This window comes from Lissotriton vulgaris, chromosome 1_2, assembly GCF_964263255.1.
Source record: "Lissotriton vulgaris chromosome 1_2, aLisVul1.2, whole genome shotgun sequence".
In the NCBI taxonomy this organism is placed as follows: domain Eukaryota; kingdom Metazoa; phylum Chordata; class Amphibia; order Caudata; family Salamandridae; genus Lissotriton; species Lissotriton vulgaris.
Genome location: NC_141686.1, coordinates 145,430,910 through 145,447,882, shown reverse-complemented (window position 1 = coordinate 145,447,882; position 16,973 = coordinate 145,430,910). Strand labels below are relative to the sequence as shown.

The 16,973-nt window shown below is 43.6% G+C and overlaps 1 protein-coding gene across 2 annotated transcripts in view; it reads left to right on the top strand.

Moving 5' to 3' along the window:
- The window catches only part of TMEM140 (transmembrane protein 140), a 135,186-nt gene that overhangs the window by 38,117 nt on the left and 80,096 nt on the right, over positions 1–16,973 (top strand). The window contains exons 2-3 of one of the 2 annotated variants that reach the window (XM_086953006.1): positions 2,182–2,279; positions 3,997–4,084. In XM_086953006.1, the coding sequence (XP_086809132.1) occupies positions 2,221–2,279; positions 3,997–4,084 (147 nt within the window). In that variant the 5' untranslated portion in view covers positions 2,182–2,220. The remainder of the gene's footprint in view (positions 1–2,181; positions 2,280–3,996; positions 4,085–16,973) is intronic. The other variant, XM_086953005.1, reaches the window with a different exon arrangement.

Sequence of the window (16,973 nt, the reverse complement as noted above, 5' to 3'; positions counted from 1 at the left end):
TGTACCAAGCCACTCAGTGTCACTATCTTTAGGATGACCAAGACCCAAAGCTCTTTCTAAGTGTTTTTAAACCTACTGAGACTTTCAAAAAGAAAGAATGTAGCCCATACCCCTGCTCACCCAGCACAGAGAGATCCACAGTGCAGCATGTGCCAATTAGGTAGGTGTGTTTCATGATGTATATCAATTAATGGATACATGAAAACTAGGCAACCAAATATAAGAAACCAAATATTGGAAAACCAATTTTAAGGAAAGTCAATTTTAAAGAAATATAAAAGAATCATCTTAGTGAGGAGTTTTTGGGTTCAGGGATGTTGATGAAGGTAATGTTTTGGGGTGATGAGATGTTTTCAGGGGCCAGGAGTAGGTCGAGTTAAGGCATAGAAAGGGGTTCCTGGGGGTCAGGGATGGGTGGAGTTTAGGGGTGGTGAGGACTTTTTAGGTATCAGGAATGGGTGGAGTTTAGGGGTGGTGAGGGTTTTTATTTAGAATTTACGGATGAGTGGAATTTCTGAGTAGTGAGGTGATTTTAGGGTTCAGGGATGGGTGGAGTGTAAGGGTGTTAAGGAGTTGTAGGGTTCCTGGAAAGGCAGGGTTTAGGGCTAGTAATTCTTTATTACGGTTTAGTGATGGGTAGAGCTTAATGAGGGGGGGGGGTTGAAGAGTGTTTAGGGTTCAGGATTCAGTGGAGTTTAGAGTGATGTTTTGAAAGGATTCAGGGATGGGTGGAGTTAAGATGCAGATAATGGATTTTAGGGTTTAGGGAAGGGTAGAGTTTGAGGGTAGTGGGGAGTTCGTAGGAGTCATGGATGGGTGGTGAAGGTTTTTAGGGTTCAGGCATGGGTGGATGTTGGAGTGGAGAGGGATTTAAAGGGGTCAGGGATGGGTGAGGTTTAGGGGTAAAAAGGTTTTTTATGCTTCAGGAATGGGGAGTTTAAAGGGTGTGAGTGGGTTTGCGGTTCAGGAATGGGTAGAGTGTAGGGCTAGAAATGACTCTAATGAGTCAGAGGTGAGAGCAGGATAGGTGTGGTGAGCAGTATTTAGGGGCAAGGGATGGGTGGTGTTTAGGGGTGTTGATGGGTCAACTAATTAAAAGTATCCAAAGCAATAGTTTGACAATGAAATAGATATGAATCTGAAATTAAGTCCCTTGAAGTAAAGCAATGAAATAAATACCTCCAACAAATCTGTTTCTGAAAGTAAGACCTGTTACTATTGCATTTATACCATAAAACGTAAGCATGCAAAAGCCAATTTCAAACAAAAAGACATTCTATGAATTGGTTTCTATGAAATAGTAAATGCCATTCACTCTCAAAATTTCCATTAAACGGTTTAGGTGAAATGTTTTCTCAGTAATGGTATTCCATGAAATTGTTTTTCTATGAAATCCCATATAACATTCTGTCAAGCTTAAGTAGCTCATACTAGTGCAAAATCACAATGTAGACTGGAACTCAGCAAGTGATGTTAGACCACAATGCATCTATTTATTAATTCTTGGATGCTGGGGTATGACTGGTATATATTATGCACCAGAGTGCTAATTTCGCATTGGTAATGTGATGCCAAATTACATGTCTTGTGTTATGCACCTATTACGTATTTATTTTCTCCAAAAGGTCCCACTAATGCCCTTTTTTGCTGGTGCTTAGTCGTTCGGGAATATTGTGAGATTCTTATTATAAACATCAAGGGCCATATTATCAAGCATGGGCGATACATTATGTCCGCTTTTATCGGCAGGAAACTGCCGCTAAAGCAGCGATAATGGTCTTGATAATATGCCCTTGTGAATTCCCATAGAAGCCCAGGTTAACACCAGAACCTGTGCTGCTATGGGAATTCACAAGGGCATATTATCAAGCCCATTATCGCCGCTTTATCCGCAGGTTCCTGCCGATAAAAGTGGCGATAATGTAACGCCCATGCTTGATAATATGGCCCCAAGTTCCTGACCACCCGGCAGAAATATCTCTGCTCGCTAGAAGGTGGTGTCCCTCACCCGAGAGGGGTACTTTATGACCATTCCTTGAGACCAGAGTCTCCGCTACATACCGTCAAGTCTCATTTCTCTCTTCATGTTATGATCATGCTCAGGGCTTTGTTTGCTTGAAGATGGCGTCTTTGTTCTTATTCTATTGACCACCTCAGCCTTCCCTTCTTCTTTTTGATCAGGTCTTTGAACATGCGTGTCCTGTGTTTGGGAGAGGTGTCATGCAGAGTGTCCAAGCTGAACCGGCATCACAAGTCAAAGCTCGGCTGTGGCAAGTGAGGTAAGGACATGGACTCAGAAGAAGGGATGGGGTCCATTCAAAGAGCATTGGCCCATATGTACTGAGTCATTGATACATCAGGCCCATTGTGAGTAAGACATGGGCGCAAAACAGGCAGCGTTCACCAATTCACTATACCTTCAGGGTAACCATTTCAGCCCAGTCTTTAATTTCAGAAATTGTTAAAATAATTATATAAACAATCATTCGATCCTTGCAAAAGCATCCCTCCTCCTATATGGAGACTAGATGAGCTATTATTCTTACTCCATTGCTAAAATATTTGCGGGTGACTTTTTCTTGACACAAAGCCATGATTTTGTAACAAGTTCTTTTTTTATCTCTTTTTCAGGTTTTTTTAAAAAACAAATTCGTTTTTTTAAATTATGGGTTTGAAAGTATCAGTAAGAGAATTAAAAAACGTTAAGAATCACTGTGTAGCTATTAAAACTAGTCCAAAATATTCAGCCGAAAGTTCACCCTCATCCCTTATCGTGCACAGTCCAAGCAATGCGGGTACACACGCTCACTGCTCACAGAGAAAACGGCACAGTGTGTGCACAATGTAATTCAATACTGAGACAGGCAGGAGCATCCACACAAAAAAACACAAGCAGTCCAAGGGAACAAAGTGCAGTGGTACCCAGACCTCTCACACGTTCAGAGGTCAGATGCAAGAGAGGTGGCCCCAGGGAATGCCAATAGTAGAAGGGAAATGGGAAAATTGAGCTATCCTTTAATGTTTTATTCTAGTTCATTTTCTTTGCTGAAAGATATATTTTTTCTCGCAATAAATTTTATTGGGTTTTTGCCATCGATATGACCAACAAGGTCACGTACATACACAGTATACTGCAGGATAAACTGTGTAGCTATACACCCAGAAAACAAAACCATATAACACATGAAAAAGATAAACCAATGCACATTAAGCCCCAGCCACCGCCCCCCCCCCCCCCTCCGACATATAGCCTACAATCTTATGTGGTGCCAGAGGTCTTTGTAGCAGCACATGCATCCTGGCCATATTGTCTAATTTCTACATCTATTTGTTGTTCTGCAGTGCGTATAGGCTCTAGAATCAATCCTTCTTTGCTGAAAGATTTGGGTTTATGCAAGCTGTCCCTGGGAGCAGAAATGCGCTTCACTGCAAATTTCAGCCACGCAGGGAAACAAGGCAATTAAAATATCTTCTAGCCTTTTTCATTGGTGATGTTATATCAGATATTGGGGACAGTATTTTACGATGTTATTAATAAACCATGGTCATTTGTGCGCTTTTAGCCCAATACACTTGTAGACATAAACATGCAATTCCATCAAGACAACTTATGAAATGCCTCCATGTTAGGACCTTGTGTAGTTGTCAGCTTTCCACCATTCATTGGCACCTCTCATATCCTCCGCTTTTCTTAGACCTTATGACAGATTTAAATGTTCATAATGTTTAATTGCAACAGCAAGGACTACAAATGAGACATCTAAATTCTCTATTTCGAAAAATTATTTATTGAGGTGGACAAGTCCTCTTTTGGTTTTGTGTTTCTTACTGTAGAGCAGGTATTTCTTGGCTCCTCAAAAGTTGCACCCATTCTACAGAAGCAGAAGATAATAAATTACTTTTAAATAAAACAAAGTCTCGGCAAAAAAAGCAACAACACAAACCAAATGCAAGTAGAATAATAACGCTGTCTGTTGCTGTCTGTATTTCTTCTAGACTGAAAGCTAAGCTGTCAACTGCCAGAAGTTGCACTGGCAAAGAAACGAAGATAGGCGTGCCTATTCCAGTAAAAGCCGTACTTCAGGTAACATTTAGAAGCCTCTCTAAACAATGGAGTTACTCCTAGAAACTTGTGACCAAACATGGATTTTCCGTTTCAGCGACGCGTGGAATTTATTGCCTCGATGAACTGGACTAAAGGTCTAGCAACAAACTTTGATTTTCATGTGGGCCTCTAATAGAGGTCCATAATAATAAATACTTCGCTTTGGGTGATGTAGTCATACTTGCCATCTCTGATAATTAGCTGGACTGCAGAATAGAGCCACTATTTGGAAAGGCTCGCTAAAAATGCATTCGACTAGTCTGCGTCCAACTTGGAAGTCGCTGTTCTTGCACTACTAACTTCAAGCCTCGTGAGGGAATCAAATGGCATGTTACCCAGAAGCAAAAGCTAAAAGTTGGCAAACTCTATAGTGAATTCAAGATATTGATTTAATTTCTGCCAAGGGCCTGTAGAAATCCAAGGGCTTGGCCGGAACAGCCATTAATGATGTCCTTGCATGGTAGCCAGTATATTAAGCCACAGTTGCCCCAGGGATTATATAAAGCTCAAGCTTAGTTTTAGTAGCCATTCGCAGACAATTTTGGCCCATCGCAAGATATTTTGATGGTGGTTACTCAGGTCTTTGATGTATATGATGGAACTCTGTATCTCAAGCGTTAGGATTGCGATTCTCAGTTGAATCAGTAACACCCACAGCTGCTGCTTGGACAGATTAAAAAACATGCAGCAAAAAAGCCAACATGGTGGCCCAATGATAGAACCAGCATTGGTCGCACCTAAAATGATGTGCGGACAGCAATTGGCCGTACAGGAGGAACACCTTTTCCAAACCCTACCCTTTCAAGACATAAAGGGCTGGCCTTATACACTGACACATCCCTGCATTTTCCTTGGGCTGCAGGACATAAGGGGCAGGATAACATTTTGTCACATTTCATGCTTTATGGACAAGGTGTTTGCTTCTCAGAAGCTACATAAAAATAATTGGCACATTCAAGGTTGTTATTGAGATCCATACACTCGTCTGAAAAGGAACCGTCATAGTGCTGTCGCTGAGTAACTACAATTCACTGCTTGCATATATTTTTTTTAATTTCAACATGTTTTTATTATTTTTACATACACCATAAAACATAAAACATACAGTCATCGTAGAATTCTCGTTACAGGGTTTCCAGCCATAGGCCGCTGGTTTGGTGGCGCCACATTACAGATTTTTCGTGCTAGGCTGACCCCCTTATCCAATTGCCCCCTTGAGGGTAGGGGGAGGTGTGAAAAGGAAGGAAGGAAAAAAGGAGAAGAAGAATACAAGAAGTTTGCTATTTCTTGATACTGACTTGGCCCCTGGGTGGGGATATGCTGTGCTCGGGCTGGTTGCTTTGTGTTGGTATAAGTTAATGGTTTTGTACCATCCCTCTCTCTTAAACATAAAACCAGTTCCTCAGAAGCATGCAATTACAGTAAAAAAAAGTCCATGTTTTAAATGAGCTAATCAAGATATTTGTTTAAAATGTTTTCAAGTTCTAATAAGAATTATTTAGGTGGAATTAGGTGACAATGGCATTAGATTTGCTCATGTGTATTGTGTGTAGTTGCAAGCTGAGGTGGACAAGCTGTGATGGATCATGCTTGGTCATTTTCACGTAGGGAGGAAAGCACACTACATCTAGCCAGTATCACAAACTGTCTCATGTTGATAATATGACCCCAGGGTGAACTGAGTGATTGGTCGAAGGCTCATCCCCTTCTGTGATGCTGTATCTGAAGTAAAACTATGGACTATAATGCAGCCCAAAAGATTGCCCTGGTGTTGATGTTAGTGATGAACCCAAGGGCCCGTCTGCAAACAAACAAAAGGCAGAACATCAAGCTTACCCCAAACCATGGAACACCAGCACCAGGGCAAACCTTAGAAACGAAATCCCCCCAAATAAAATGTAGTACATAACAGTGCATAATGGGTAACGTGTTATATGCTTCTATATTGTCCTCTCTGGGCTCTAGTGGCATTTACAAAGCACTCAGCCTTCAGCTGGAGGGCCAGATTTTTAGCAAATCCACAATTAGATAAAGGTGGTTATCCTAATAATCTGGCACGGATCCGGCCCTCCAGGACTGACTTTGGAGAACTCTGGTTTATGAGGTCACTAGAAGCCCTGGCTGCAGCTCAGGCCTTTCATCCATTGCCTGCTGTTCATGACCGAAGCCCGTGTCCAGCAGAGGTTGGCCAGCAATCATGGGCTGCGAGCAGGGCCTGGTCACATGTCCGCCATGTACAAAACACCCCATTGCTAATGGCACTGGAAAAAGGTAGTCCAGCTGAGGTGATGGGAGTTCTAAGGGTTTCATAGGTTAACTGTGCTCACAGTGTGGATGAAGATGTCAGACACATGCACTGAGTGTGTGGGTGTTTTAGGAGCACGGGTGCCTAACCCCACCGCCCCAGGCACTCACGACTAACAGCTGTCACTGACAATTCATTTCCTCGCACTTGCAAGCCAAGCCCTCTCATCCGCCTAGTATGTTTGTTTTTGTAATTGACAAAACTGCATTTTAAGGGTACGTTTATGAGTGTGGGGACTCCGCATTCAGGGCCGAAAACTCCACACATAAAAAGACATGACATGCCCATCACACATAAAAAGACATGGCATGCCCATTACACATGTTATGTTATGTTATTTCAACTTTTAGAGCGCTCGGCTGCCCCAGCAAAGGGGCGTCCCGGCGCTTTATCTGGAAGAAGGAACACAACCGAAAGGCAGGCAGAGAAGATGAATAAATCAGAAGAACATTGGGAATCAGGAGGGAAAAGACATGGCATGCCCATCACACATAAAAAGACATAACATGCCCATCACACATAAAAATGATATTACATGCCCATCGCACATAAAAAAGACATTACATGCCCATCGCACATAAAAAGACATGACATGCCCATCACACATAAAAAGACATGACATGCCCATCACACATAAAAAGACATAACATGCCCATCACACATAAAAAGACATAACATGCCCATCACACATAAAAAGACATGGCATGCCCATCACGCATAAAAAGACATGAAATGATCATCACTCATAAAAAGACATAACATGCCCATCACACATAAAAAGACATGGCATGCCCATCACACATAAAAAGACATGGCATGCCCATCACACATAAAAAGACATGAAATGATCATCACTCATAAAAAGACATAACATGCCCATCACACATAAAAAGACATGGCATGCCCATCACACATAAAAAGACATGACATGCCCATCACACATAAGAAGACATGGCATGCCCATTACACATAACAAGACATGGCACGCCCATCACACATAAAAAGACATGGCATGCCCATCACACATAAAAAGACATGACATGCCCATCACACATAAAAAGACATGGCATGCCCATTACACATAACAAGACATGGCACGCCCATTACACATAACAAGACATGGCATGCCAATCACACATAAAAGACATGACATGCCCATCACACATAAAAAGACATGGCATGCCCATCACACATAAAAAGACATGGCATGCCCATCACGCATAAAAAGACATGAAATGATCATCACTCATAAAAAGACATAACATGCCCATCACACATAAAAAGACATGGCATGCCCATCACACATGAAAAGACATGACATGCCCATCACACATAAAAAGACATGACATGCCCATCACACATAAAAAGACATGGCATGCCCATTACACATAACAAGACATGGCACGCCCATTACACATAACAAGACATGGCATGCCCATCACACATAAGACATGACATGCCCATCACACATAAAAAGACATGGCATGCCCATCACACAAAAAAAGACATGACATGCCCATTACACATAAAAAGACATAACATGCCCATCACACATAAAAAGACATGAAATGATCATCACACATAAAAAGACATGACATGCCCATTACACATAAAAAGACATAACTTGCCCATCACACATAAAAAGACATGAAATGATCATCACACATAAAAAGACATGACATGCCCATTACACATAACAAGACATGGCATGCCCATCACACATAAAAGACATGACATGCCCATCACACAAAAAAAGACATGACATGCCCATTACACATAAAAAGACATGACATGCCCATCACACATAAAAAGACATGGCATGCCCATTACACATAACAAGACATGGCACGCCCATTACACATAACAAGACATGGCATGCCCATCACACATAAAAAGACATGACATGCCCATCACACATAAAAAGACATGGCATGCCCATCACACATAAAAAGACATGACATGCCCATCACAGATAAAAAGACATGGCATGCCCATCACACATAAAAAGACATGGCATGCCCATCACACAAAAAAAGACATAACATGCCCATCACACATAAAAAGACATGAAATGATCATCACACATAAAAAGACATAACATGCCCATCACACATAAAAAGACATGGCATGCCCATTACACATAACAAGACATGGCACGCCCATTACACATAACAAGACATGGCATGCCCATCACACATAAAAAGACATGACATGCCCATCACACATAAAAAGACATGGCATGCCCATCACACATAAAAAGACATGACATGCCCATTACACATAAAAAGACATAACATGCCCATCACACATAAAAAGACATGAAATGATCATCACACATAAAAAGACATAACATGCCCATCACACATAAAAAGACATGGCATGCCCATTACACATAACAAGACATGGCACGCCCATTACACATAACAAGACATGGCACGCCCATTACACATAACAAGACATGGCATGCCCATCACACATAAAAAGACATGACATGCCCATCACACATAAAAAGACATGGCATGCCCATTACACAAAAAAAGACACGTCATGCCCATCTTTTTATGTGCAGAGTTCTCGCCCCGACTGCGGAGTCTCAGCACTCGTAAACTTACCTAGAATGCAGTTTTGTGAATTCCAAAACAAACATAAACTTACACAAAGGTGTAATTTCACCTTTGGGAATCCGGCCCGTTTTCTCCAGGTGAATCTAACTGAGTTGAAATGTGCTGCAGCGGGCATAGCTGCCAGGGCCCTCCTCACACCCTCACCCACTACTGTCTTATTTTAGCCTCTACCACATTGACTGTTGGGATTTTTGGAGCCTATATTTACACTTGCAACGGTGTTGAAAAGGAAGGAGGCCTTGTATTTTCTGGAGCTGCTTTTAAGGTATTCTAAGATGCTTCTTTCGAAAGCAAGGCTAAACGCCCCTGATGTTTTTTGGCAGGTTAAGCTAAACCCTCCCGCCCATACTTTCCTTTGGAGCAGGCTTAATACAGGCGGCTCGGGCCTGGTTATACAACACAGTTACTGCAGGGACACACCCTGTTCTGTGCCAAAAATAACGTTATTTTGCGGTCTGCTTTGTGGCAGCCTGTGCAGTGCACACTCTCTGTTCCCTAAGAGGCTAAACCCTCTCACCCAGGAGTCATCTTAAAGGGGCGGTGCTCGCCACTGCTGAGTTCAAATGAAGGTAAATGATCTAGGCAGATCTCTAAGTGGGATGAAGAATCTCGGGGGGGTCTCTCAAAGGGGTGTGGCTGATGTAATTAAGGGCGTACCTTAAAACACATAAGCTAAAAATCTGTGCTTAGCATACTGTGCCGCCCGACTGGTATTTTTCTGTTTCTGTCATTATATCCGGATATAAAATTCAAGTAAGATTATACCTACAACGAGCCAGGACTAGTGGCTTTGCCAATGGTTGTCAGTTGCTAAAGATAAATAAGCAACACCTTGGCTTCGTTGTATATAATATTGAAAATGCTTCAGTTATTAGTTGATGAGACTGAAAGAAATATAACGAGTCTCTTTGAAGTTACATCAAAGGCAGCGAAGGGTGGGACTGATGCAGAGCTAAGATTAGTTTCACTTTCACACTCAGGGTGAGGGCAAAAATAGAGAGCCCAATAAAGACCCGTCTCAGCACCTGCTCTTTAGAGCTAACTGCTGGTGCTGAGCACCGGCAGGACCCGGCCCACTTGAAGCCCTGGATCTATTCAATTGTATTATGTTCATGTGTGAGTCCAAGGTTTTGCTTTCAATACAGGACTTGCAGTACTGATTTGAGAATGGGATAACCATGACTACAAGTCCTACAATGCAAAGTAAACAAGCATTTACAATGCAATGGTCTCGGCATTATTAGAGGTAGAGCTATTGGCATTGCTCATGACATATTTTCCATTTTTTTTTAAACATAAATAAATGGTATTGTCATTTACAATGGCAATAGGTGAGCATTAGAGAGTAGTAGAGAGTATTCGCGGACACAGAGCCACACAAACAGAAAGCCACACACACACACAGAGCCACACACACACACAGAGCCACACACACACAGAGAGCCACACACAGAGAGAGCCGCACACACACTCAGAGAGACCCACACGCACAGAGCCCCCCCACACACACACAGAGCCCCCCCACACACACAGAGCCCCACACACACACAGACAGAGAGCCCCCCCACACACCCACACAGAGCCCCTCACACATAGAGCCCCGCACACACACACAGAGAGCCCCCACAAACACACACAGAGAGCCCCCCTACACACACACAGAGCCCCCCACACATTTACAATGCAACAGTCTCGCCTTTGCAAAAGTAAGAGCTATCGGCATTGTAAATGACAATTTCTTTATGTATGTGTTGGTTTTTAAAACATATAAATAAATGGCATTGTCATTTACAATGGCAATAGCTGAGCATTGATGTGTGTGTGCTCACACTGCTCACTTCTCACTAGTGGAGAAGTTACGGCATGAGCGTTGTAGGGGAAGGGGAATCCTCATCAGCACAGCTCAACCGTGCATCATGACGAGCTGAGCTCGTCATGAGCATGGAAAGGGTTAAAGAGTCATTTTCTCTCTAGATTTCCTTTCTCTTTTTGAAACTAAGGAGCAGCAACATTGTCTTGGTCATTGTCTTGGTGTCACCAGGGCTTTAAGTCGAAGCTTTTCCAATATTATATGCAACCCATAGTTGCTGCTTATTTATGTTATGTAACTACCGACTATTGACAAAGTCAATAGTCTTGACGTGTTGCAGATATGTTACTTTTATCATATATCTGTATGTAATGACAGAAACAGCAAAACATAGGCCGGAAACACACTATACTATTAAGCACAGACTTTTAGTTTACATGTTTTTAAGCCACGCCCTTAATTATATTGGCCACGCCCTTTCGAGAGACCCCCAGTTTTTATATCCCACTTAAAGCCCAGTCTACATGATTTACTTCTTGCCCCCCCCCCCCCGAGAAGCCTATTTCTCTGCTCTGATTTCTTCGTCCAACCGTCACACGCTGCTGCACTCACGCCCGTACCTGCACACTCCCCCGGGTTCTTCTCCTCAGTGTGACTGCTCGCCAGTATGATCTCTGTGTCTCGGGCGGAGCGGCCTCGGAGAGGGAGAGGCACGGAGAGGGAGAGAAACAGTGAAGAGGGCCGGGGAGGAAGAAACATAGACGTATAGCAGCCACTTGTGTTCTGGTCGATCATGATGAGTATTTTTAATGAGAACAGCAATTAACTATTTGATGTTCCAAAGGAGCATAACTTCTAGAATTTGGCAAATCATTAAATCAAGCTTAACATCACACATCCTTCTTTTATGGTTCTTTTATTCGTAAGCAGGAGATACATTTACTAAAATCCATTTCAGATCATTCTTTCGACCTTCCCTTTTTACCCTACCCATAGCAATTACGTAAGCATTTTACATATTTTTCCTTCCTAAAAATCCATTCTCCCTATTGTTGGAAGGCACCCATTTATATAGTTGTAAAGTAGAACGGGGGAACAAGTTGTAAGTTACCTACCCATAGGCTTCTTTTCATTTCAGAACCCAGGTTTTTATTACCATATTCAAATATACTAATTTTGTAAACTGCAGAAATGGGTTCTAATCCTGGCATCAGCACATGACCCAAAAAACACAGTTGATGGACACATAGAGATGAGGCTGATCAAAAACGTACTACTTGGCCCATTTTGTAAAAAAAAGAAAAATCTCATGCTTTCGTGCCAGAAACAGGAGTGTATTCTCACCAGAATTTGAACTCTGCTAGGGGAAGTGACAAAAGGCAGTACAGTTAGAAAATTTGCTCTACTGAGACTTATAAAGTAAGCCAGAACGGTTTTTACTGAAGCTTTTCACCTTTAACCAATTTCTTTGCAGAGGAGAGGTTGTAAAAATAATGAATAGGCTGACTGTGCCTATCTCTGGCCCGCTGGGCTCCGCCCACCATCTGCCGCCACATTGTTCTGGCTCCTACACTGCTTTTTTCCTTTTACAGCACTATATTTCTCATGCAATATAATTAAATTGTTAATAAATCATTCAGTGTAGATTAGGTGCTCCTTTCATAGTAAATACACCAAAAATTCTGAATGAACTGAAAACGTTCTTGTATCAGAGGTAATGTCAACTGAGCAGCGTTTGTATGTTTGCTCACAGAAAATCTACTGGTAAGAAAATAAAAATTTGATGTGATGTTTAAAAGTGAGGGGACAGTGATGAGGGAGGCCAGGGACAAGTATGATCCTTGGCCGATGTACTGTGATCACATAAACAGACTATAACTGGAAATATCTTGAGAACATGGTTTTTGGAAAGAATTATTTGAAATAGAACATCTGTTGTAAAATACGTTTTTAACACTGCTCCTTAAATCACTTCGGTTTCAAAATGTTGTAAATAGCCAGTTTTATTCTTCCCAATAAAATGGTGATCAAATTACCGGCACGTTAAAGATGATACATTTGGCGTAGGTCGGATTTAACTCGTGACCTGCAGCTCACACCAGATGCCAATGATGACCAACACTTCCCAGGCGTGCACCCCAAAAGAAGAAAACAATCGGCAAACTCCTTCTACAAACATATCCATGCACACAGTATCCTGCAGAAATACATAACAGGATCTAGCCGGTCCAATGCAAGACCGTCCTTTCAGTAAACAATACATACCCCATTCTAACCAGGCCGGCCAATATCCAATAGAATCATCATTAAATCAACAGAGAACAAGGAAATGCAAAATGCACAGAACAGTGTGCATCTGAGCGAGCACCTCAGCACCGTAAAGTGTGCCCAGAATCCAAAGGCGGTGCTGCACTATACAGATGGGTATAATGGGCTATACAAATGCATGGAGCATAACATATTTAAGAACAGACGTCTATACCCTTACACACGTTGATTGCCTTCTACAAACGTTACCATGCTGAAGTCTATTTAACTTTCAAACGGCATACTTTGCCCTTCGTTTGAAGTCATCCCTGTATTTTAGAAAACAAAAAATATTCCGGATGTACGGTGAGATATATAATCTCTAAATAACATCTGCAAAAATATGTACACACATTAATATCAAACATCACCCAACCTGCGTCAGCTGGTATATGTGTAGTTCGGGTTCCTTTAATGTGTTATGTTATGTTATGTTAAATTAATTTATTGAGCGCGCTAACACCATTAGGTTTCTTGGCGCTGTGCAGAGGGAGCAGGGAGGAGAGACAGAAAATAACATAACAGAGGATGACAGCTAGTAGTAGGCTACAGTAAAAAGGTGCGTTTTGAGGAAAGATCTGAGCGTGGAGTAGGGGGAGGACAACCCAAGAGAAAGAGGTAAGGAGTTCCAAAAAGACGGGGCTAAGAAAGAAAACCTAAGGCCCCCGTGTTTCTTCCGCTTGAATCTGGGGACAGAAAGTAAAGCCAATTGGGATGACCGAAGGGTGCGGGAGGGAACATAAGGATGAAGCAAGGAAGAAATGAAGGAGGGGCTATGACCAGTGAGGGATTTGAAAATGATGCAACCAAGCTTAAATTTACAGCGGGCAGAAACCGGAAGCCAGTGGAGACTTTTTAGGAGAGGTTGAACGTGCTGATCTCTGGGTTGATGGTAAATCAAGCGAGCAGCTTGATTTTGGATCAGCTCGAGTCTCCTGAGTTGGTATGCAGGAATGCCTACGTATAGTGCATTTGCGTAGTCAAGCCTAGACATGACTAGCGCAAGCAGGGCCAAAGTGAGGGCATCGGTGGTAAGTAGGCGGGAGATTTTGCGTATTTTCCTGAGCTGGAAATGGCTGGAGGAAACTACAGCGCTGATCTGGGGTGTCATAGATAGGTCGTTACTTATGACAACTCCCAGACTTTTTGCTGAGTTGACGGGACAAGGGGGGCTGCCAAGACTGGCAGGCCAAAAGGAAGAGTGCCAGGGATTGGAGGGCCCCCCGACAAGGACCAGCTCAGTCTTGTCGGGGTTAAGTTTTAGATGGTTTGTGCCCATCCAATCACTGATGAAGCAGAGGGTGTTTTGGAAAGTGGAGATAGATTGGTCACTGGAGTCGATAGTGAAAACCAGTTGAATGTCGTCCGCGTAGTTGAACGCGGAGACATTGAATCGACGGAGAGAACGGATTAGCGGGGCCAGGTATAAATTAAAAAGGAGAGGGGATAAGGAGGAGCCTTGCGGGACACCACAGGTCAGCTCGACTTGAGAGGCAGAAAACTGGGACAGCCTGACAGCTTCATGGCGATGGGTCAGGAAAGAGCGCACCCAGTCCAGAGCTGTACCCTGGATGCCAGCCTCTCTGACACGGTCGACCAAAATATCATGGTCGACCGTGTCAAAGGCGGCCGACAGATCTAGAAGAACCAGGGCCTGACAGGTGTTAGAGTCGGCGCCCCTGCGTAGTTCGTCCATCACAGAGAGGATGACTGCTTCTGTGGAATGCACAGGTCTGAACCCAGCCTGCTGGGGGTCCAAAACACAAGAGTCCTCTATAAAAGAAGTAAGGGTTTGAGTGACGTGGGACTCCAGGACTTTGCTGAGGAAGGGGAGGAGGGAAATAGGGCAACCGGCTGCACACAGGGCAACTTCCTCTCAGTGGTGAACTGTGGTTGTCCTGTTTCCATATTCACAGAGCTTTGTGCAGCGAAAGGTAGAATTGGCGGGAATACCATCATGAAAGCAATACCACAATTTATTCCTTAATCCTCGCTGAACTGCACAAACAGCACTGCACACAACAACATGTTAAAACGAACAGTGACGTAGCAAGGGAGTCATTGGCCTATTATGCAAGGAAAGAAACCGTGACTGTCTGCAGACAGTTTGGTAGAAAAAGGCAATCATGATTTGTTGTTAGACTCATACCTCAGGTTCCCGGTGCCACTGCACCTGCTGCACTATTGCACTACTTCATATCGCTGTACAGTTAGAAATGAAAATGCTGCATAGTGGAGTATCAGGAGCCTGACTGCCTTTGAGCCATGACCCTTACCTGATATTTCTCACTCGGTACCATAAGTTGTGTGGTCTAGTGAAAGGCTAGCTTTAATAATTCATTTTGTAGGAGTTTCATGAAGTGCTGAGGTGTAAACTCTGCCGTAGGTCAGGTTCAAAGACTCCACAACGATGTGCTTAGAACTTCTAGGAATCTGCCTCTGTGTTTTATTCTCTATTCTTCAGTAACGAGGGGCACTTGCCAGCAGCCTTACCTGTCGTGAGGGACATGGCCAGCGACCACGCCACATCGCCGTGAGGGGAACGGATTCAGCGACCGCACTACATCCCCCAGCAGCCCCGGCACACCGGCACTCCCGTGACGCTCCTGCTGCGCCCATAGGCGCTATAACTGCGCAGAGGGCCGAGCGGGGAGTGGGGGCACTTGCCAGCAGCCTTACCTGCCGTGAGGGGAACGGCCAGTGATTACGCCACATCGCCGTGAGGGGAACGGCTTCAGCGACCGCACTACATCCCCCAGCAGCCCCGGCACACCGGCGCTCCTGTGACGCTCCTGCTGCGCCCGTAGGCGCTATAACTGCGCAGAGGACCTCCCGCCCCGCGGGACCCGCGCAGGGCTAAGGCCGGGCAAAGGGCGGGCCCTCTGTGGCCCGAGGAGACTGGGCTGGGCCACGGATTTTGGCTCTGCTGTTAGAGTCATCATTGATAAGTAAGACTTACATTTTTTACCGATAAGACTTGGTTGCTTTGTCAAAGTGCCCTGTAGTTGCTCATTTTCGTAACTATTTGAATTTTATAATTTCTTTTAGAGGTTTTGTTTTTTAAGCAGACGTGATGTCTAGAGGCAAAGTAGATAAACCTACCTCTGGGCTGGGTACTATGGATAATTTCCTAGTTAAAAAGGTCAATCAGATTAACAACGAGACAAGGGCTTCTTTAGGATTGGGAAGTGCTCCATCATTACAGGATGAGGTACCTCTCGTGGCAATTGATACACCTATACTTGATAATCCTAATACCCTTGCTATTAGTAATAGGGATTCCATAATAACTGTAGCGCAGGTACAAGTAGAGTAGCAGGAAGACCCCGTTGATACCGCCATTGAGGAAATAGAACCGGTAAAGTCAGTGTCTAGACCTGTGAGAAATTGTAGAAAATCTCAGCCTAAACGGGGGGGTAAGCATAATAAAAAGAGAGCCGAAAAAGCTGTATCGGTCAGTAATGGCCCACTTTTAGGACCTTGTCCCCCGGAGGGAAATATTGAGGATGGTATTAAAACATATTTTGAACAACTCACCTTCCTGATAAGCAATCTTGAAGCTAGACAACTTAGCATTAGAGGTAGACCGTCTAGGGGGTCTATTGTCAACACACCAGTCATCGGCCCCTACTGTTAAACCTAAGGCTGTGGAAACAGGGCGGGGTCCCTTGAGGGAGAAGGCTCAGGAGATCTGCTGGCAAGCCACTGTAGCAGATAACACCTTACCTAAGCCCCCACAAAAAACGGTCCTGACTGCACCGACATCAACAGATCAGGATGGCAGGCCTGAGTTCAGACCAAAAAGAAGAAGCTGTTAATCTA